This window comes from Myripristis murdjan, chromosome 5, assembly GCF_902150065.1.
Source record: "Myripristis murdjan chromosome 5, fMyrMur1.1, whole genome shotgun sequence".
In the NCBI taxonomy this organism is placed as follows: Eukaryota; Metazoa; Chordata; class Actinopteri; order Holocentriformes; family Holocentridae; genus Myripristis; species Myripristis murdjan.
In genome coordinates, this window is record NC_043984.1 from 20,545,546 (window position 1) to 20,567,881 (window position 22,336).

The 22,336-nt window shown below is 42.2% G+C and overlaps 1 protein-coding gene across 5 annotated transcripts in view; it reads right to left on the reverse strand.

The window, feature by feature from the left end:
- The window catches only part of LOC115359857 (inositol 1,4,5-trisphosphate receptor type 1), a 75,799-nt gene that overhangs the window by 18,583 nt on the left and 34,880 nt on the right, over window positions 1-22,336 (reverse strand). The window contains exons 28-45 of one of the 5 annotated variants that reach the window (XM_030052510.1): window positions 22,168-22,242; window positions 21,881-22,018; window positions 21,652-21,777; window positions 21,346-21,546; window positions 20,959-21,210; window positions 20,404-20,529; window positions 20,169-20,297; window positions 18,903-18,929; window positions 18,364-18,484; window positions 17,928-18,112; window positions 17,698-17,846; window positions 17,471-17,582; window positions 16,291-16,326; window positions 11,291-11,338; window positions 8,641-8,773; window positions 6,299-6,486; window positions 684-867; window positions 227-480 (exon numbers count right to left, since the gene is read on the reverse strand). In XM_030052510.1, the coding sequence (XP_029908370.1) occupies window positions 227-480; window positions 684-867; window positions 6,299-6,486; window positions 8,641-8,773; window positions 11,291-11,338; window positions 16,291-16,326; window positions 17,471-17,582; window positions 17,698-17,846; window positions 17,928-18,112; window positions 18,364-18,484; window positions 18,903-18,929; window positions 20,169-20,297; window positions 20,404-20,529; window positions 20,959-21,210; window positions 21,346-21,546; window positions 21,652-21,777; window positions 21,881-22,018; window positions 22,168-22,242 (2,484 nt within the window). The remainder of the gene's footprint in view (window positions 1-226; window positions 481-683; window positions 868-6,298; window positions 6,487-8,640; window positions 8,774-11,290; window positions 11,339-16,290; window positions 16,327-17,470; window positions 17,583-17,697; window positions 17,847-17,927; window positions 18,113-18,363; window positions 18,485-18,902; window positions 18,930-20,168; window positions 20,298-20,403; window positions 20,530-20,958; window positions 21,211-21,345; window positions 21,547-21,651; window positions 21,778-21,880; window positions 22,019-22,167; window positions 22,243-22,336) is intronic. The other 4 variants (XM_030052511.1, XM_030052512.1, XM_030052513.1 and 1 more) reach the window with 4 other exon arrangements.

Here is a 22,336-nt window from a genome sequence, read left to right on the forward strand (position 1 = left end):
AAGACATAAGGGTGAGCAGTAATGGCTGAATTTTCAGTTTGGTTTTAACTATTCCTTTAAGACAAGACTGCACCTGAAGGAAAATATTAAAAGGCAAAGCCATTCATACACACGCAGTACTGGCCTGAATGGAATTAGTTTTGGCAAAGTACAGCAGCGATGAATGATTCACATTTGATGAATACCACTCAAAGAAACAGCGTGTCTGGGGCTCAGTCTCACCCACCTGTAGGTCACGGTTATGATTCTCACAAAGCAGCTGGAGGAAGCGGAGGATGGGCTGCATAATGATGATTATAAAACTCATCTCCCCTTCATCCTGGTTCTTGTCCCCACTGCTGGGCTGCCCATCGGCTGAGGAGAAGTGGTCCTCAGGGTCTGCTTCACGCCGGTAAGAGTTGAACGCTTTCTTGGTGGCAGAGGAGGCCTCTAGTAGCTGCTCTCTCACATCCTCTGTCATGACCACTGCAGAGTCTCTGGCTAAACAAACAGACACAAAAGGGAGAGTAAGGACACAGTGAAATCCTTTATAGCCATTTGATCATACTGTAAATCAGGTAACGGTTTTCTGTTTGCAAACAAACATTATCTCTCTAGGTTACGGCTGAAAGGCTCATCAAAGCATCCTCTGGTGTTAAGACCCTGACGTGCCATGCAGTAAATTGAAATGGGGGACCTCTGACCTTTCTTGCGGACGGGCATGTCCTTGTCCTGGTTGTCATCATCTCTCTTCCTGTTGCCCAGGTCACTGGTGTTGACCGTCACCGTGGCTTTGATCTCCAGCTGGGCGAGCTTCATACGATCATAGAAGACCCGGAAGAACTTCTCCGATTTTTTGTCCTCTGTCAGACGGCAATAGAATGAACGCTGGACACAGAGGACAAGATCAATGGGAAGAGAGTATTGATTTTAATTAGTACTTAGTATTTAGTATCACAATGCAACTTCGGGGTCGCACTCTCACTGTAAGAGGGTAAGGTTTAATATTAAAGGTTTAGTATTAAAGAATCTCTAGAGGAAATGCAGTGCCACTGAGGATAAAAGAGGAGTTAATGAGGAGATAATAAATGAACAATTGTCACTTGTAATGGTATAAATATGACTGACCGGTGTAACACGAATTACATAATCAACACTTTTTCCTCCTGCAAGTACAGTATGTGTTGCACAACTGATAATCTACTCAGAGTGCAGTGAACTGGGGCAACAGCATTACAGGCATGTTTAAACAGTAACCTCAAGAATCAAGAGGGACCTGGCCTAACATCGGCAGTCTTATCATCTCGTTTACTATTTCCTCATTTTATTTGCAAACCATGGGGCAGCTGTGATCTAAGCTAGATACACTGCATTGTTTGGCACATCAAATGCTACTAAAGTGGTATGTCTGTCTGCCTGCCATTTGTGTTCTCTATTTACTGATTGTTTAACCTCTATCTACAAAGTGCCTGTCTCATCTGACACAAAAAAGGAAACAATTGCTCAATATGTGCAGGATGGTCTGGACTGAACCCTCACAAAGCATTACATAACCATTGTGAACGGAGTTTGGATTTACTGTGTAGGGAGTGTTTCATTATGAACGCTACAGTTATTGCTATGGAATGGGGTCAAGCAGAATTAGAACACTTTCTAGCCCGCGAGTGCAATGCATACACCATGTCCCAGTAACCCACAGGGCTGTTGTTTTGATTATGTAAGAGCTGTTATCTGCTACAGCCTACAGGGAAAGGCTTCGACCAGCAGAACCAGCCTTACCACACTGCTGAGGTGAAAAACGACACGAGAGGGAGAAGCCTGGCCTACTTACACAGATCGAGAAAGAGAGATTGTGGCAATGGAGCGGGGAAGGGAAAGAGAAAAAAAAAGCTAGAGTAGAAAGACAGTCAGCAAAGATGGAATTAGGGAGTATGAAAGAGAAGAAAAAAGTATATGAAAGAGAGGAAACGAGAGCAAGTGACAGGGAGGGAGAGAATGTTATCAGACAGTATCTAGGCCAGTTTTGAAAGCTTGTTACATAACCAGCTGTCTTTTCAGGTTAGATGTAAAACTAGACTAGTGGAGGCAACAAATAAGCAGTAGTCATAAGGAAAAATGTAAAGCATAATGGGCAAGTAATCTTTTTTCCTCAATGAAGAATTAGAAACGTAAGAGATTTATACTTGGTGGAAACAAATGTTTAACACACCGCTGAACCTTTTCCTTCACACCACAATTTAAAGTAGTGGCAAAGCCCTTCGCCAAATGCAGTGTATTTGGAACATATTAATGGAACAGCAAAGCGAACCCAGTGATTGGCCTCTGCAGCTTTCAAAGCCAAAGAAACAATGACATAACTGTGTGCTTGTGCCCCCAAGCAGATTCCAAAGCCCTGTGCCCCACCCAAGCCCTCCACCACTGAGCAGCAGCCCTGCTGCACGTACACACTCTGCCAGCAGTCAGGGACAAGGAGATAGCAGTGCAAGGCCATCATGCAATAAATAACATGATGACAGAGTGGAGAGTGAAGGGAGGATGGTGTGGGGTGGAGTGGGGGGGATTAACTGCACCACTGGCAGCCCACTCACAGCTTGCAGCATGCCAGGAGGGGGGTGGTGGAGGGGATGAGGGGATGTGGGGCAGTAATGGTCATGCGTGTCTGCCTGTCTCTCTCTTCTCCCTCTCTCTCTGCTCACGTAACACTGTCCTCCGTCAGGCAGCTAAAGCACGGGTGGAGGGGCTGGGTTTTACAGAGAGGGGCTGATGAGGGGTGAGGACGATGAGGCGGGTGAAGCTTGAGGCCCAGGGTGAGGATAACACACCGATTAGACTGATCCAAACAGAGACAAGAACCCTAGCCATTAGGCAACCCCGCCCCTGCCCCTTAAAACCTCCCCTCCTCCTGCCCCTGGAGAGCTGAACCTCTTACATAACATACACACACACACACACACACACACATACAGTACATGCATACACAAGCTGGAGAGCACATACACTGATACGCCCACTGTCTATTACACACACACACATACTTCAGTCACAAAACTAGGTCAGCTGTCTTAGGCATAGGCACATGCCCATTTTGAGGTGACACACCCACATATCACACATGCCCTGCAATACAGTATTCTCTCCCAAACTCTGTGACAGCAAACTTTATGCTTCTTATGTAATCACATTAGTTTTTCACTGCCTATTGTTTAATAAATGTCACAGTTCTCACCCCTAGGATATCCCCTGCTAAAGCTACTGCATTCAGTTTAACTATGTAGGGCTGGGCAGGACTGGCACCATGCTAACTGATAGGGATCTTGGTTCCATGAACAATTAAATTTCACTGCAGTAAAGATAAGTCTGTTTTGGTGCAATTTATTGTAGCTGTAGATGAAATTGATAGGAACTGACTATTTTAACCAACAGGGAAAGTTGTCAGACACCTGCAGCACACTGATCTGCCCTGTTTCTAAGAACTGAGCTGAACTTAGTGGAGTGAGTGACTCACTGAAACAGCGACAAAGCCTGAATAAGAACACTACAATAAGCTTTCATTTTATGGTTTCTCGAGAGTTGTGCATATGTGAGGTGACAGCCAATTGTGGCTAGGTGATTCTAGCTAATTGAATCAGACTAGAAAACCTAAACTTTCATGTCTAACCGCTTTGCATGCCTCTGTAGTGTTTCGGCACTGGTCGTTTCACACTCAAGTACAAAAATCTGTGCTGCCATATCAAGAAGCCATCTGTGTTTTGATAGCACTTGAAAAGCAAGGACAAGAGTGACATGATGGAGAGATGACGTTACGGATGAAGTAACACATGGTGGCCAAGTGGAGAATGGAGGGATAGTGAGTGAGGAGGACGAAGGAGAGAGAGGAGAGAGGGACGGGCATATCAGGGGCCCCCTGTAGTGTTGAGTAAACACAGAGCCTGTCTGTATCCATGGAGACAAACCCTGAGTGGAATGAGACTGAGAGGAGTGGGGCGAGGTGGGGGCGGACAGCTCTGAAAAACAAGGTCATAGCGCTTTCCCTTCTCTCCTTCCGTTCCGCCACTTGGCATCAACAAAGGGATGTTATATAACAGCTATTTATACTCGCGCTCCCTTTCCCTCTCTCCTTCCCTCTCCCTCTCACGTCAGACAGCACCACATGCAAACCAAATGGAACTGCAGTTCTTCTCTCCTCCATGTTCATTTTCTCTTTTCCTTTGGGTCCCCTCATCCAATTGTGACCTCTTTATTTATTTTGATTATTTTTTTCACTGAGTGTGTATCTACTCCACTCCAGGGTTGAACAATGCTGGCACAAATCCACCTGTAAAACAGCAACGTTTGCTCTGAATGCAGAGCATGTGTCCTGGAAGGAAGCAGAGCAGCCTGACATGTGGTTACATGCCAGATGGCTGATGAGTGAAAAGTCGCAAGTCACCATGTCACAACACAATTTACAGCTGTCAGAGCTCTCCCACTGCTGTCACAGAAAAGCACGAATGTGACAGAAATAAAGCAGAGTAGCTAACAGCCGACACCTCTAGAAAGCACTAACATGAATTGACTTGAATAATGGTCGCCTGAAACACAGTTCCTGGGACACTCTTTGCCTTGCCTTTGCATGACAGAAGAAAGACTTTGAGGGAGTGACTGTGCATGCAATCATGAGTTATTCAGTGTGGTTTATTTCTGTGCACTATGTAGGTCATGAGTAAATAGTTAACTATGTTACGTGAGAGCAAGACATCCAACACTGAACAGGTGCTCAGCTCGACATGTCCATAAAATGAAGACACAAACAAAAGCCTGCTCAGATTATCCTGTGTACCTTCTTAAACAGAGCAGAAAACCTGCACACTCTGTCTGCTCTTTCTCAAGTGCTGATGACAGTGACATGAGTGACAATTACTTAGATTACACAGAGCTTAGATACTTAGAATTACTTAGATCTTATGGCAGTGATACAAGACTCTGAGTGCAGAAGCATCTCAGAAGAAAAAGTGTGTTCATGGTGAAACTTTTGGTTTGTGGAAAAAAACATGCTTGATTTATGTGGTAAGATTAAACCCTGTCAGTAAGACATCATACAATACAGAATCTGTATACTAAAAATGCAATAAACATTTGTATTTGGAAAAAAGACAAGCCTCACTTCCTCCTTAATTCTTGACATTTGCTAAGCAATTATCAGGCACTTTAAAGAACAAAAGTGTAATATTTAAAACATTGCATACGGAGTACTTTTAACTGTAAAAGAAATCTCCTTTCAGAAGAAACTTAATGCTACAGTGAGAGGAGCTCCAGTTTTTCCTCAATCCCCTCTGTGTTCCCCCGTCCCTCCGCCCTCTCTCCCCACTGCCCCAGTTCCGGAGGCCCAGCATGACCCAGTTTGGGCCAGCAAGAAAACGCAAGGGAGCAGGAGAGAGGCTGGAATGTTTTGAAGCCTGAGACATTCCTCATTGTTCATTCACACAGGCCTTATGTAACAGCGATCACGTGACGTAGCTCTGCAGCAGCCGTGGGAAGCCAAAGTATTATCTCCGCTACAGCGGCTTCCTCGCTCTAATCTGATTATACAAGCCCCCTGCTTACGCAACAACACAGACGGACAGACAGATGGATAGACAGAAAGATCAACAGACAGAGCAATAGACAGGCATGGCAGAGATATGCGGATACAGAGAGGCAAGCAGCTAGAGACAGAGGGGGACGCGCAGCACAGGTTAGAGCAAATAAACAGAGAATTAACATTCACATACATTGCCCTACATACACAAAATATGATCCAGACTGACTAACTGAAATAGTTTCCATATTGTAACTGCTCTGCAAACGGCTGAAATCATGTGCCAGAGACCCCATTAGAAATTGGCCCAGTTGTGGATATGAGGGGGAGGGGACCGCAGTGGTGGTAATGTAATGGTGTAGCTATGGTGGCACATTGACCTACATACCATAGGACCTCTAGGAGTGAATCTTTCCACCCATGGAAAAATGTGCACTCAATTCTGTTCACTGATCAGATGGAAGCTTAGGCGTACACTAATGCAAAGTGGGAGCAGTAGGAGCCTTTACATAGAGCTCCCACTGGTTGCCATATCAAGGAGAGCAGGCCCACAGTATCATGGATATTCATTTAGTGTCTAAACCATAAGATACAGATGTTGTTGACAGCAGTCCTTCATTCATATGTGTTCTCTTTCCAGGAATATTCCTATTGTAAGATTCAGCCACACTGCAGTGACTGAATACATGAAAATGACATTTTTGAAGATATGTAAACATATTCCTTCCTTTTCCACCTTCTGGCCAGTTGTGTTTGACAGACCTGGATTGTGGTGTTTCCGCCTTCCAACAGTGCAATAGCCAGGAGGATGCTTTCTTGGAAGACTCTGTCACTGGTGGTGTTCATGATGAGGTCTATCACCAGGTCAGAGGCTCCCTCTTTGTCCAGGTGACATTGGACTTCTGCCAAGCTCATCTCCCCACGACTCAGGCCCCCAGGCCCCCCTAATCCTACAAGACAGGGACAGAGAAATGGGTGACAGGAACCAAGGGTTAGGAGTTAAAGGTCTGGATTAGGATACGAGATGTGGTTTGTGTAATTCTTCAGGCTAACAATAAAATAACTTGAAGATCCCTTACAATAACAAGAGATATGTATATTTGATCAAATCCATTTTCATCTAATTTAAACTTGCCTTTACAAAAAAAATAAACACGACACAGAATGTGGCTGCATTTTATGGTCTTGTACTGTTAAAGAAATAAAAGATATTGTCATATCAGTAACTATTTTGTAGCAATGGAGAAATAATATGAATTTACTTAAAATTAGGTAGATCAACTAGATTAATTAGATTAATTAACTAGATTAGGAGTAAGTCTACATAGTTCAAGTTTGTCCTACTGGCAAATTATACCTTTGGGGTTACAAACTCCAACACTCTTGAAAACAAATGTATTAGAGTTCATTCTGGGGATTGCTGGTGGGACATTTTTTTTTTTTTTTTTTTTGATTCTACCATTTTTTCAGGAAGCACCCCTGTCCCAAAATAAAGCCAATTGGTACACCATCCCAGCCCATAAAATTACATTAGTAAATGTAGCTTTAAGCAGTTTTTAGATATTTAACGGGTAATGTGTACCTGTTGGTGATAGTTTAGAAGATGTTGACAGAGCAACACAGGTTTTTTTGTTGTTGTTGTTTTTTGTTTTTTGTTTTTTAATTTCAGTAATAGGTGGCAGCACCTTACTTCACAAACAATTGCAGGAACATGATGAATTTCAAATATACATGTATTTGATATTGTTCACTTGTTTTATCCACCTTAAACGTCACAATCTGTAGATGAAAACAGAAGTCAGTGGAGCTCACCTCCATTTTTACCTAAAAAAGTACACCACATGGTGAAAAGCTGAGAGAATGTTTTGAACCTTGAATTTTTATAACACAACTTCATTAATTTGCATGATTTATTTCTGAAGGTAAACTGAATCCTATACGATATTTATAATTACTAATCATTTCTTAGTAACTACTACAGCTTTAATCTATTACTAACCCAGTGCTAGAGCACCCAAACCTTAGGACACATAAATAACAGAATGTAGAATCCATATAGAATATTTACGCCTGGCTCTTGTTTCTGCAACAGGTGCAAGGCTGTTTTTATAGGAAGTAGCAGCCTGTCACCTAGCAACATAAAAAAGTGGTTCACTCAGGAGAGGGGTAAACGTCCTGTGGTCTGGAAGTTTGCCATCATTTCGGTGCACATGGGAGAGATGGTGAATCAGGAACCAGGTTATTTTTTTCTCTCTACCCTCTGAAAGAACTACAGGGTCCCAGCAGCATACTGGCATGAATATTATCAATGCTTGCGCTATTTATCATAACTGCTTAATATATAACATGGTGCCTTATAGATAAACAAAGTGTCACCCACATTTCACACTGCATGCAAAAATACTGATAACTGTGTCAGGCAAAACAACAATTAACTTCCATTTTGGTGTATAGATCAGTATATTAGTAATTTATTTATGCACTTAGTCAGATTTTTGAGATATACTGTTGGCACCAATGTCCACTATTACCTATAGGCTAATAGAGAATTAACTCTTCTCCTTAGCAGAACCAGCAACTCATACAGAAAAATAAGTGGTGAGCAGAGATGTATTTCTTCAATATTTTCACTACAAGTTTTAACATAATGAATGTGTTATCAAGTGCTGATAACAGCGTTGTGCATTGTGTGCTCAAAGGGCTGTTCACAACTCAGCTCTGGGCCTGATAGCCAGCTCAGGGCCAGACAGATAGAGCTCCCTCCTTACATAACATGTTGGAAGAACCTTGTTACAGAGGGACCTCGGGGGGAGGAAAACATTTTCCCTAAACCAAAGGACCAGTTTGAGCTGGACTTTGATCCTTCACAAAGTTGTATTTATCACTGACAGCAAAGTCATGTTTCTTTTTGGCAAGCGGCGTCAGTCCACAGTTCACAGTACGATTTGCTCAATCAGCACTGCTGTCATCAGCAATGTGATTTGATTGGCCTTGTGCATTCTACCACACCATTTACTTCCTGGTGCAAAAATAATTATTTACCTCTATGCTCAGTGTCAGTGAGATGAGTAAATCTCTATTTGACAACAGCCATGACTTCTTACCTGATTGGCTTTTGCTGGGTCCAACAGGACTGAGGGGGCCATTGCTAAATGCAGTCAGGCTGTCTCTCCGCCCACTACTCCGGTGGAAGTTGCCATAGTAACGGCTTACCAGAATCTGTCTGAGTGCCTCACCCTACAAATGGAAAGGAGATGGAGGGTCTTAACAATATGATGTCAGAGACAAGGAGAGTTGAGGGAGTAGGACACAAGCACGGTGTGCCACATGCTCCATTAATACAGCCTGCATTTTACGTGCCACTGGAGCCACTGGAACATACCTGAGCTGAGAAACAATCGCCTACAAACCAACAGGGCTACATAGTGTAACTCACTGTTTGGGGGCATCGGATCCATGCCTGTGTAATTATGTAACTACTTACTTTCACAGATTCACTCAACTGAAATTTGTGCATAACGAACCTGCAGGCAAAATCCAAGTTTACACCAGTTACCACCCACAAACCTAAACTTGTTATGATTATCATCAGGCATCAGTGACCCTGTGTTGTGACAATGAGGAGTCCTGGTTTTCACGCAGACCAACCTAGGTCCGACCCTCCCACGCTGTGACTCATCCACTGTCGTGTAGTCAGCAGCACGACTTTGCTGTTGTTATGGCAACCACAGCCAATAGCTACCTGACAGACCTCCCATGGGGAAAAGTGAAGGGGGAGGGAAGGGTCTTGTGTAAGTGTGTGCGTATGTGTGTGTGTGTGTGTGTGCGTGTGTGATTATGTGCAGATCATTGTCAACTGTGGGTGGTCCTTGACGGATGAGAGATGCATTATATAAGTTCTGGTGTCATGTGTATACTCTGAGGTCAGGACTGGCAGGAAGTAAATCAACTGCATGCACCTTGTGTAGCAAAACAAAATCAATAGCACAATATCATCAATCATGTTCAGAAAATGACATCTTTGACTTTGGTCTAGTTGGAGATTACTGCCTTTGCACTGTACCGTGGTTGTACGCACCACTGAGTTGCGTAGGTGATGGTATACTAGTAAATAAAGGCCTCTCTTTTCAAACTTTCATAGAGTCATGAGTCAAATCTGCTCACGATTTTCTCAGTGAAAATCATCTAAACCTTGTTACAACACCGGGTCTGTAGGTGTCAAATATTGTGAGCTTGCTGAAAACATAAAACTGAAATGCCAGCACCCCCTACCCTGACCTTGAATAATAATCCAAACAGAACTATCTCCATCGCTTGACAGACAGTGGGAAGTGGACCACATAGAAGCAATACAGTGGCATTTTATCAAATGTTTCATCTTTTAGATTTTTTTTAAACTGATGAGGTATACGAGATACTGCTCCTTGAATAAGCTTGGGGACTACTGGTCTGTTGGTGGCGCTGTGGTGGGCAAATAAGGTTCACTTTGTGGATACATGAGATCGATGCAAAAACACACCATTCCCAAAGGGTTCATCAAATTTGATGCATGATGCTTATTGCCTGGCTGATGGCACAGCAGTTTGTAATCAAGTTTACAATCAAATGTTGTCAAAATCCATCATCAGGCTGAAAGATTGTGCGTCATGAATGGACAGACAAGTGGACAAAGCCCAATCCATAGTCTCTTCGATCTTTGATCATGGGGAATTATTATGTGTTATAAGCAGTGTTGGGACCAATTACTCACAAAACTAATAAGTTACAATTACTAATTACTTCTGTAAAAAAGTAATTTTGATTACTACTCAATTACTGCTGTAGAAGAGTAATTCAATTACTGGGGAAAGTAATTTTTATGATTACTTTTTTTCTTTTCTTAAATCCTCTTATTAATGCACATATTTTTGTGTTGCTGTTGGAGTGTGGACATTGCTGTCAAATTTCATCTATCATTGTCAGTGTTGGGCACGTTACTTTGAAAAAGTAATTAATTATAGTTTAAAGTATTGATGCCAGCTTGTCGGGGTGGGGAATTGAACCCCCGGTCTTCTGTACGGCAGGGGAGATACTATCCACTCTGCCGTTGGGGAACACATACGCTTCTTGTAATTTGTGCTCATTCTCCATGCATGTTGATAAGTTACGAAAAACTGCAAAGTCCGACCGGTTTCAAAATTGACACACCGCTTTTCCTCCACAAGACGCACATTTTTCGAATAGGATAGTAAAATAATAATAATTATTAGCAGTAAGTAACGGCCAGTAACGGCACATTTTATTGTCAGTAACGGTAACGGCGTTGTAACGGGGGAAACAGTAATCTCTTTGATTACTTGTTACTGATAAAAGTAACGCCATTAGTAATGCTGTTTCTTTGTAACGCCGTTACTCCTATCACTGGTTATAAGTGAGGTTCTCTAATGTCACCTTACTGTCATATACACCATCAGTGAAAGAAAGTAAAGCAGAAACAAATCTTCAGCATCAAAGGAACTGAAACAATCATTTTTTCCGCACTTAGACAGCAGTTAGTGTGAAGTGCTTCATTGGTTTCAGGAGCATAGTGATGAGGTGGTAAGGGTTAAAACAGTAGCATTTTGGGGGAAGTGATCAAAAAAACATACGGCAGGAAAAAAGTAACAATGGAGTTTTTTCATTAGAAATTACAACCAAAACCTGAAATCTCCCCCAAAATGCCCAAAGTGTGGGAGATTTTAGTTGTGTTAGCATGCTGTCAGCATAAGTACCTACCCTCTTCTGGTCTTCCAATATCTTCTCGGGCTGGTTCTGATCCAGCTCCTGGGTGCAGTGGGGTGAGTAAGCACAGCAGCACAACAGACACAAACACAGGGTTAGTGTTCATGCAACACAAAAAGCCTGTGTCAACAATCACAGGGTTAATAACCAGATCATGTACCATTTATTAGGTTGAAAGAGGCCATGCAAAGGTCTACTGTTCTTGAATCACCATGCGTTTAATTCTACATTAGAGGCCAGGGTCACGTTGTGGTTATTGAGGGTTTGGAAAGGAGAGGGGAGGTGTGTGCGGTGTTGAGTATTATAAAAAGTTAAAGTTGGAGCAAGGGAAACATAAAATGAAAGACACTCCCTTTAACCATATTTTACAAGCTTTTGTTAGAAAAAATTTATTCCCAGCAATGCACAGTAGTTACAAGTAAAGAAATTAGAAACATATCTGTTCTGCTGTTTCCCATGGTTGTCTTCTAATTTCCCTGATGGCTCCACAAAACAATTCATATGCAGGCTAGACACAGTTTCACAGTATTTCTATAAATCATCAGTAGTTAAAATTCAACACCTGCATCTACAGCATGTGTGCACTGACAGACAAGGGCCTGGCAAAAGGCAATGCTCCACATAAATTGTTATGTAAAAAGACACACAAGGGGGGAGGGCAAGGGGTGAGGAGAGGAGAGGGGCGATGAGGGTTGGGTTACATAATAATTCTCAAAAGGAACCAGGCCACTAAACCAGTGACACAGAGCTGCTTACAGTGCCCATCTGTCACCAAAAACACAGAGTGAGAGAAAGGGTGGGGTGGGGAGATAGAAAGAGGGAAAGAGAGAAAATAAAAACCATACAAACAGAAAAATTACACACTAGCCACAAACACGCAGTGTTACTTCTCCTTTCACCATATATGCCATCCATGTACAACATGTACTGTACTGTATGGAGACACTGGTATGTGCTTGCATTAAAAATGTAAAGACACTGTACAGATGATGGATGACATGCCATAAGGCAGTAGAGGACAGTTCAACAGTAGGTCAGAAGGCCTCTGGGCTTGGCGCTGCACTCAGACTTGTGGAGGACGCCCCGCTACACTCCCTCACCATCACCACATCAAACCCAGACAGCAGGCATTACAAAGGATGCTGATCAGAGCAGATATGTGCAGCTAATCGCCCCCAGTCTGACCACAGCCACCGCAGAGTAACCCCTCACAGTTGCCACATCCGCCCCAACCACAGTGCGTTCCACCAAGCTGGAATCTCCCCGTGGCAAGCCCCTGATCAGGCTCACACCTCTCAGTTCACTCACTCACAAAAACCAACACACATACAGAGAGGAAGCATTCTGCCTTTAGGTGTTTTTCGGCATGTGTGCTAACGTACGTGCGTCTGTGTTTTTGCAAGAGTTAACTGAGTCATGTTTAAACCAGTGGCGACACTGTGGCATGGATACTGGGGTTTACCACTGGGTTGCCTGTTGTGTGCAAGCCCCTAAAACAGTGAAGGACACCAAATTAAAAGAGCGTGCTGTCATTTTCACTGCAGCCGACCAATTTCTACCAGAACTGTCAAATGAATTCCATCTTGCCCAGAATGGGCTGAGGACGGCTGTTTCTGTTAGAGAAAACTTGTCGAGTAAAACCAAAGACGGAGCCAGATGCTGTCTTGCAATTTAGCGGCTGACAAGAAAACAAAATTTTATTTCTTTATTGATGAGGCATGAGTTGCTTTCAACATGGTCTGTTAGGTCTTGCATAACCGCACTGACCAGACCCCACACAGATGAGGCCAGGTGAAGAGGGGGAGACTGAAAGAGCGTAAAAGCCCAACAGTTGTGTAGCGTGAACTCCTCTGGCTCTTACATAAGTATTACAGCCAAAGATCAAAGAGATTTGCTAACAAATCCCCTCACTGACATTTAAAATGCACATAACTGCTGGCTCAAAAATACACCTCTTGCAATCCCTGCGCCACAAAATGCCAAGCCAATACTTGCTGGGCAGGTTACTGCAAACACACTTTATGATCAAATGTCAGGTCAACCAAATGACCTAAATTCCTTACTGGACAAACCCACATACTCATATAGCTCTACTTCAATTATATACAAGGAATGCTATCCCACTTTATTTAAGGTGCAAGAGAGCAGCCAAGACCCAGGCAATGTGTGGACACCCTCCATATCACACAAACACTCACTGCCAACTCAACTTAATGAACAGAGTGGGTGTGTGCGTATGAGAAAGGGTGCGAGCAGAAATTTTAAAAAAGTTGGGGAAATATGTTGCAATGATTTATCAGGGCCAACCAAAAGAAAGAGGTGACAAGAAAATAGACATTGGTATGGTGGGAGAGGAATGGGCTAGACTGTTTCCCCCTCGATGGAGCTCTTACATCAGAGCTGGTTGTTACGAGGCAGCACGCAGAGATACAACACTTAGCAGGTGTTTTTAGGGAACCCTCCCATCTCTTGCTCTCACTTTCTGTCTCATGCAAGCTGGCCCGATACCCCCCTCCCACCCCACCACCACCACGACTTGCCCTGTATACACACGTGCATGCACACACACACGAACACATACACACACACACACACAAACACACACACACACACACACACACACACACACACACACACACACACACAAAGGCAATGTGGGTAAACAGCTCCTCCACACTTTTATTGGCAATTACTGCTGAAGGTCACACACCAGCGGAGAGGCTGAGTTCCAGGAAAAAAATCCTGGTTCTTATGTAACCTCAGCCCAGAGTTGGCAGGGTCCCAGGAATCGTGCAGCTCGCAGGCAAGGAAAACTAGGACACAGCCTTACTGCCTGCCACAGCCCCGCACATTCATTAACACACACACAGACACACGCACACTCGCAGACAGACAGACACACACACACACACACACACGAACCGTCATACTGACCCCTATTGGTGTTTGAAGGAAATACAGGGGAAACACCCTAGAAAAGGCTGAGTATAAAAAACAGAGACAGAGAAAAAAACAAACACCAAAGGGAAGAAAGTAATTTGGCTAATATGTGCCTATAATATTTAATTGGAATTAGTGTTTCAATGTAATTAGCCAGTGTGGTGACACTGAACTAAGTAAAAAATGCACCACTGGCAGCTTGACAAGCAAGTGACTCACCTTTGACCTTGGAGTAACAAAGCAGTCAGAAAAAGCTTTCAACCATTTTTGGTGTCTGTTTCCTTCTCTGCCTCCTTTCATTTGATCAACAAACCAGGTATAACAGACAGTTGTAGCAGCCAATAATGTAATAGCAACTGTTAATGTGATAACTGCCAAAAAAGTAATAATTCTTCCATTCTTAATGTAATAAAATTCAGTACTGTAATAACTGGCCAATAATGTCATAAAATTTCTGTACTGATAACATCATATCTTTTTGTGCATAACATAATAAGATATCCCATTATTGACTGGTTATTACATTATTTGCTGGGTTAAAATATTAAAAATGTAATAACGGGAGAAGATAATGTAATAATATACTATATAGCTTTATTTAAGCTTTATTTATTGGGCATAGCATACACACACAATACAATTCTGACTATTTATTTGTTGGTGGTGCTTGGTGATTCGACTTATCTCCAGCTCTGCCTTCTCCTCCTTAACCAATTAAAGTACAGGTATGACTGTCATGACAGTTACGACTGAGATGTAAATAGGGCAAGGATTCTTATTTGGTATCGTAACCTCTCAGTAGTCAGGTCTGGTATAGAGACACTGAGTGACAGAGAGTTGAAGAGAGAGAGAACTGGATAGCTATAATAGTGTGTGGGAAACAGTTTGCTTGAAAAAGTTACTTAAATACATTCAATTAAAGATGACATTTCTCATGAAAAGAAATCGTGGTTGTTATAACTGAGAATAAAGCGTCCTCAAAGAGTATAGATTTCATATTATACAACATAAGAGTGATTGTCCGTGTTTGCAAACGTGTGCTCACACCTGTTTTGGTACTGGAATGGTTAAGGAGTAGAGGGCAGAGTTGGAGATCAGTCAAACCATCAAGTACCACAAACAAATAAATATAATTTATTATAAGTCGTAATTCCTAGAGAAAGATTTGGTATGTGTATGTGTGATGTGATGGCCCAATCAGAGCAGGCACAATTCCAAATCTGTGTGCAACTTCAGCACCGCGGACAGCGCCATGGATTTATCAATACACAGCACAGTTAGAGTTCTTATATTTAAGAGTCATGGTCAGGGCCATGGACTCTAACTTGCACAAACCCCAGTTAGAATAAGCCTCAATGAAGCAAGCAGACTAGACTCACATATTCAACTAAACAGTCTCTCTGCCGCTGCACTCTCTCTGCTACTAGGGGATAGAGAGGGGGGATGGCAGGTTAACAAAGGGGATGCATTTTGATTATTTTGCTACCAAGGGGGGGTGGCAGCCTGCTTATCCTCCCTAAAATCGACTACTGTGTGTGTGAGTGTGAGTGGTCTGGGTTTGAGCAGCTATTTGAAAGCGGAAACAGTAAGGCTAAGTGTCATGGAGGTATGACACTGCAGTTATTTTTTTAGATTTTTTTTTTTTTTTAAAAACCCAGCTAATAATTTCATAACCAGTCAACAATGTAACACCTTATTATACTATTTGCAAAAAGTTATATGTTACTGGTTCAGAAAATGTATTACTGGCCAGTTATTAAATTATCATTTTTTACTACATAAAGAATGGAAATATTATTACATTATTGGCAGTTATGACTTTACAATAGTAATTATGTTTTGGCTGCTACAACAGTGCAGCAGGTGTGTAAGAGAACAACAAGCTACCGGTATATAGTTACCAGCTGTGCCTAGAGCCCCAGCTCACCACAACATACAGCTACAGCTGCTACAGTACAGTTACAAACCTACTAGGGTTACACACGCACCACACACAACACATAACAGACAGCTCAGAGAAACAAGGCCATGAATAGAAGAAAAAGAGGGACAACCTTAGGCATATCCATCTCATCATCAAAGGCCCTGAGCTGAAAGAGAGCAGAGGGTTGAGGGGTTAGATAACAGAGCAGGAAGGAAGAAGTGAGGTCAACGATACAGAATGACATGTTGGTTCAGTGAGTAAAGATTATAGATATAAGTATAAAGATAAACAGTTCAGAGAAAATAGTTTTCAGGAATGGATATTAGCAGAGTTGGTGCAATCCAATACCGAGGCAGCTGGAGGTGACAGAATTTCTAGGAAGGCCTGGCAACAGTGAGCAGTCCTGCCTTGCTTGACCTCAGGGGTGAATGTAACTAGAATGGTGCCAGCAGGGACAAGCCAAGTCCTTTTGAAATAAGGACAGTCCTGGCAGCCATTCAGTGTGTGTGTGTGTGTGTGTGTGTGTGTGTGTGTGTGTGTATTTGTGTGAGAGAGAGACAGACAGAGGGAAAGAGAGAGAGAGAGAGATAGAGAGAGTGAAAAAGAGAGAGATGGGAGTTTTTAAGCTATTATGCTCTAGTGTAAATACACTGCTGAATACTACTATGGGAATATGGTATTAAAAATGCTAATGTATATTATAAATCATAGATCGATAGATCGATAGATAGATAGATAGATAGAAACACTGTTGTTGTGTGACAACCTCATAACTCCAGCTCCATCTTGTACTTATGTGGCGAGACTGAGCATGTATATGAATGGGTGACTATTTCGGTGTAGGTTGGAAGAAGTATATATGTGGGAAGGTGTTAGTGTACATAAACGGAGTGACTGCTTTTATATGAGGACAACATCCGTGTGTGTTGCATCCTTGGCCAATAAAGCCAGATGCTGATTCTGATTCCCATTTTCAAGGTTTGACTTCAATTGAAAGATTATGTGGTCCTCTGTGGGTTGAGAAAAATTATCCAACCTCTTTGGCTCATGAAACCTTTCCATTATTGGATAATGCCAAAAATGCAATGGCATGCAATAACCAAGACTGTTTTTTTTTGTTGTCCTGAAAAGTTAAACAAGGTTAAACAAAGTTTTCACCTCACAGTAAGGATATGTGTGCACTTGTGTTTAGAGCATACATGAATATATTGTGTACACATGCACATTTACACCAACAGGCACGTATTACAAAAAAGTATTTCATCCTGTTATGGAAACGGACTGTGACTGAGTTTGGCAGCTTCTCCTACCTTCTCTCCATAGCCACGGTCTTTTGTCATCATCTCTCGTAGCGTTTGCAGGACTTTGATGCACAGTCTCTCCTCATTTTCCTCCAGTAGCTGCTTGGTATGTTTGATCAGCCTGCACAAGCACATTTGCTCACAAATCTTATTTCTAACAAGCAGACTGAAACATGTTAAAGATAACAGATGAGATGGCATGAGTAGAATTTGATACAGTATGTGCATGTGCTCACTTGCATATGAAGCCTCCACTCTCACACTTCCTGCGTGAGTCTGTGTTCTCAGGGAAGAGCAGCTCAGGCCGATGCAGCACGTCCACCAGAACCGACAACTCAGCCTGGACCAATGGTCGCAGCCGGTCCTCAAGCGCTGACACAATGTCCTACAGCCCCAACACAGAGGCTCACTCAATGTTTGCACAAATGAACACACACAAATGAACACGCGCAAAAAAAATATATACCTGAAGTCTCTCAATGATGTTCCTATAATCCCGTGATGCCGTCTGCACAGAGTCTCTGCGGCTAGCATTGCGAGCAGACAGTCTCCAGCTCATGGCTGTCTTCTGGACAATGTTGTTTGATTTCACAAAAAGGTTGTTCACCTGGTTGTCCAGGTCCACAGGAATGGCGATTGCTCTGCCTTTGGCTGGCAGGTTCACACACAAAGAGCCATACAGGCGCACAGACACACAAAAGCAGTGTGAGGATGAATCAGCTCCAATAACATTTACTCATGAATCTCCCTTCTAATTAGTTAATGCAATTAGACCATTGCTTAAAATACTTACACAATTTGTTAAACCTATATGATTATGATTGACTGAGTAACTGCTTTACAACTTGAAGTGAGAGTGATTAGATTGTGAAGGGAGTGTTAAGCAGGGATCTTGATCTTACCGACATCAGAGAGCACTTTGATACAGCTCTCAACTGAGCCCTTCTGGACTGGGACCAACCAGTTACAGTGGTAGACCCTGAACACTGCCTGCAACAGCTGCACAAAGACGGGCTGCCTGGTCTGAGAGTAACATAACGGAGCAGAAGGAGAAAAACTTCCATTATTATCTGTCTATACAGTTGGAAGTATTTTTCTCTGCTCTTTGTCACCTAATGAAAACACAATACTGACTGTATGAACACACATACATACATATATACATACATACATATAGTAGTGCCAGCGCTGCAGCAGAAAAGGTGTGATAGCACATGCAGTGAGACCAACAGGGTGACTTCTCCCAATAAACCCATCAGTCTCCTACCAACCATTTGTCCTGACCCACCATGCCCAGTGTGAACCAGTTCTCTTGTATTTGAGTCAGACAATGTTCATGGAAACCTAAATATGGCCATATGTAATATTATCTTACAGCTAACAAAAATATACACCACCAAAGTATGTGTTTTCCCCACTGGAATTAAGTTGCCTCAAATACCTTAATTAACTTCCCCAAAAGAGAAGCCTACAACAGAGGATACAAACGGTAAAGAAATGCAGCATGGGCAGCAAAAGTTTGTCACCCCCATATTTTAAAATACATTGGAGACAACTGCTATCACTGGAGATGCACAGAATTGTATTATGCAAACCTTCAATTTATCTCTCTCTCTCTATATCTATCTAGCTATCTATCTATCTATCTATAGATAGATAATTAGCTTTGAAGACCTAGACTAACATATGACTGCTAACTAGGAACTGATGGGGAAAGAGTAGAGACATTCCTCCCAAGCTATGATGCTAATCAGAAGATAAATTCTCAGAAATTCCATGGATGCTCCTATTTTTAGAATCTCTTAGCATTAAACAGCATTGCAATGGATGGTTTGGTTCCAACGTAAACTCCATGCCGCAATTAGTAAGTTCTATATAATGTTGCACCATTTGGTTAGAATTAAATGGGGAATCTAATCTGTTGAGAATCATATTAGTCTTGTTTGCCATAAAATGCATGAAACATACAATAAGAAGCTAGAGATTAGAAGCAAAATAGGTCTGTATTTAGTTGCGTTAGGAAAAAAGGAACCCATGACTACACGCCATCTACCCCCTTCCTCTAAATTCCTCTGTTTTAGATCAACTAACAGCTTAATTGTAGTGGTATGAGTGCAGAGAAAGAGAGCTTTTATCAAAACTGTGTATTCGATATGTTAGACAAATGTGGCATCATGACAAGGGGAGGAGAGTGAGTAGCAATGGCTTTACATGATGTCTGTGTTTGGGCAACACACACTAAGGCAAACTGACAACTACTAAAGATGAAGCCTACTTCAAATAAATGATCATCAAGTGATCCTGATCTTATTCTTGGCATCAAAAAGGTATTTATACATTACATTTCAATTTCTTTATAAGCAATAAACACTGGGTTGGCCATTATCACTCATTATTATAAAAATATAGCTAGAGCTTGGCAATATATTAATATTGTGATATAAGACTGGATATCGTCTGGAATGTTGGATATCATAATATCGTGACATGGCATAATAATGGTCTTTTCCTGGTCTTCATATCCAGTTTTCTAACAACTGTTCATTATTCATCTCATTGTGGAAATATTTTGTGAAAGCATCAGTGCTCACCCTTAAAATATTTAAGGGTATTCGGTCATAAATATTCATTAAACTTGAAAGTCTTCAAAAAGTTGCTGTGCTGGGCATCGTGTTTTGCAGCTGTTAAACTGTTTGCAGTTATTTACCTGCAGGCTGGTGCTCTGGTCAGAGAAGGGTGAGCTAAAGAAAGTGGTTACAATGCTCATGACTGTCTCCGTCACATAGCGCTCCAGAATGGTGTCTGCATGTTTACGGTCACTTGTGTTGTTGCACACCTGCAAAAACCACAAAAAACCTCAAAAATTGCATAAAAGATTCAGACCTTATTTGCATTTCCTATGTGGACTTATTGTTTCCATAGAGTTGCCTGGTTGTTCTCACTCTGCAAATGTCCACCAGGAAGTTCTCAAAGAGCTTCCACATGTGGTTGGAGGTGTAGATCTCCTTCATCTCCACCTCAGTGTCCACATAGCAGTGGTTCAGGAAATTGATGTAGGCAATCTTCACCTGAAAGATAAGGTTAAGATATGAGTAAATATTCAGTTCATCCTGAATCAGAATGATGTTCCATAATGGTTTGCTGCCAGTGAAACACTGCTTTAAGTGATTTCCTTCCTAGAAACTGTGTCTTCATAGTACACAGAAACAGTTTCAGTCCAAATTTATACAGCAATCATAAGAGCAGCATATTACTCGTGAAACACTGATTTGTTAGCTCTTAAATTCCTACGTGCATTACCCTGCTGCTGTGGGTCCAGAATAAACCTTGGGCCTCTATGTATCATATATCATTGGAGCATTGAAGTTTTATATGACAACATTGCCCATTCTCATCTCTATCCTACTTGACTACTGTTTGAAGTTTTCATCTCATGCCTTTTCATGGCTGTAAAATCCTAAACACTTCACATCTGGTTTATCTGAGTCTCATCTCACCTCAGGGATGCAGTCCTCATGGGTGACCACCCGTACTATGTCATCCAGTGGCAGCAGGGAATTACACTTGATCTCTGTGTAGACGTTCTTGCCTTCAGTGCAGACAGCCAAGAGCTCCACTAGGTGAATGTGGTACATCAGAGGACTGTTTTCATCCATACGGTCCCGCTCTGAACGCATCATCTGGACCAGTGTCTGGAAAGATGCGCGATCATTGTAGAACACCAAGACATCTTCACCAGCATTTACCAGCTGTAACAGCAGAAAACAAATACAGTTACAGCTGAGCAAAGGGAAACTGGAGCATAGCCCAAATAATAAAAGGTCATGTTACATTTACAGGGAATGGTGGGCATGAACAAAGCAGAAACAGCAAGAAGGCGTGACCTCAGCCATGACAATGTCTTGACACTTCTTGATGAACTTGTTCTCTGCTTTGACAATCGTCTGTAGGAACTTAAGATATTGGACGTTGCGGCCATGTGTTTCGATGCAGTGGACAAAGTGCTGAACCACACGCTCATTGATCTCACTGCACAGCTGGAAGTTGTTCATGAAGATGTGTTGCATGGTGATTGCTTCTAAAATCTGGGGAAAAAAAGGGTCGGGACACCGTTTATTGTTGGTTAAAACCAAAACAAGTGACTTTTTAAATAACTGGTATGAGATTATGAGTTTGAGATGACTGCTCACCCCTGGATTGAGGAAAAGATTGATATGCTTGTGGAGCAGGGCTTGGTTCTGCTGGTTTCCTGCACAAAAGTTCTGCAGGAACTGATGGGCTAGCTTCATGATGTCCTGCATGCGTACATCTTCCCCCTGGATGAGAAACATAAGTCTAGCTGTGCCCTCTTTCTAGAATCTTATACATAGATACAATAAACTGCTGAAGCACATACAGCTCAAAGAAAGACACTGGTACCTTCTCATAAGGTATCTGTAGGAGCTCAAGGACCACAGCATGAGCCCCCATGTTCCTCAGCAGCCTTTGCTGTTGCTTCTTACTCTTCCTACCTGACAGACCTTCTTGGACACACAACCTGCTAAGTCGCAACAGGATCTGACAAAGAAGATGCATACAGCGAAAGGAGAGAAAGAAAATGTGAAAGAGTGAGGTTAAGGTGAAAAGAGTTTCTGCACTATTGGCAAACCGCATCATTTATCACAATAGCAGCTAGTAGCTAACCATTTAGGGTGTAAAACAGTTACCTCCTTCACCACTCTGTAGTTGTAACTGCTGGTGCTTTCTGGTTTCTTTGGTTTGTCTGAACCACCTGAATCACCCTACAGAGTATACCAGAAACACTATATTAGCAAACAAGGCCCAAGTAGTCAGTGCCTGTAGTTAAACTCTGAGATACTAACTTCAAATTGACTT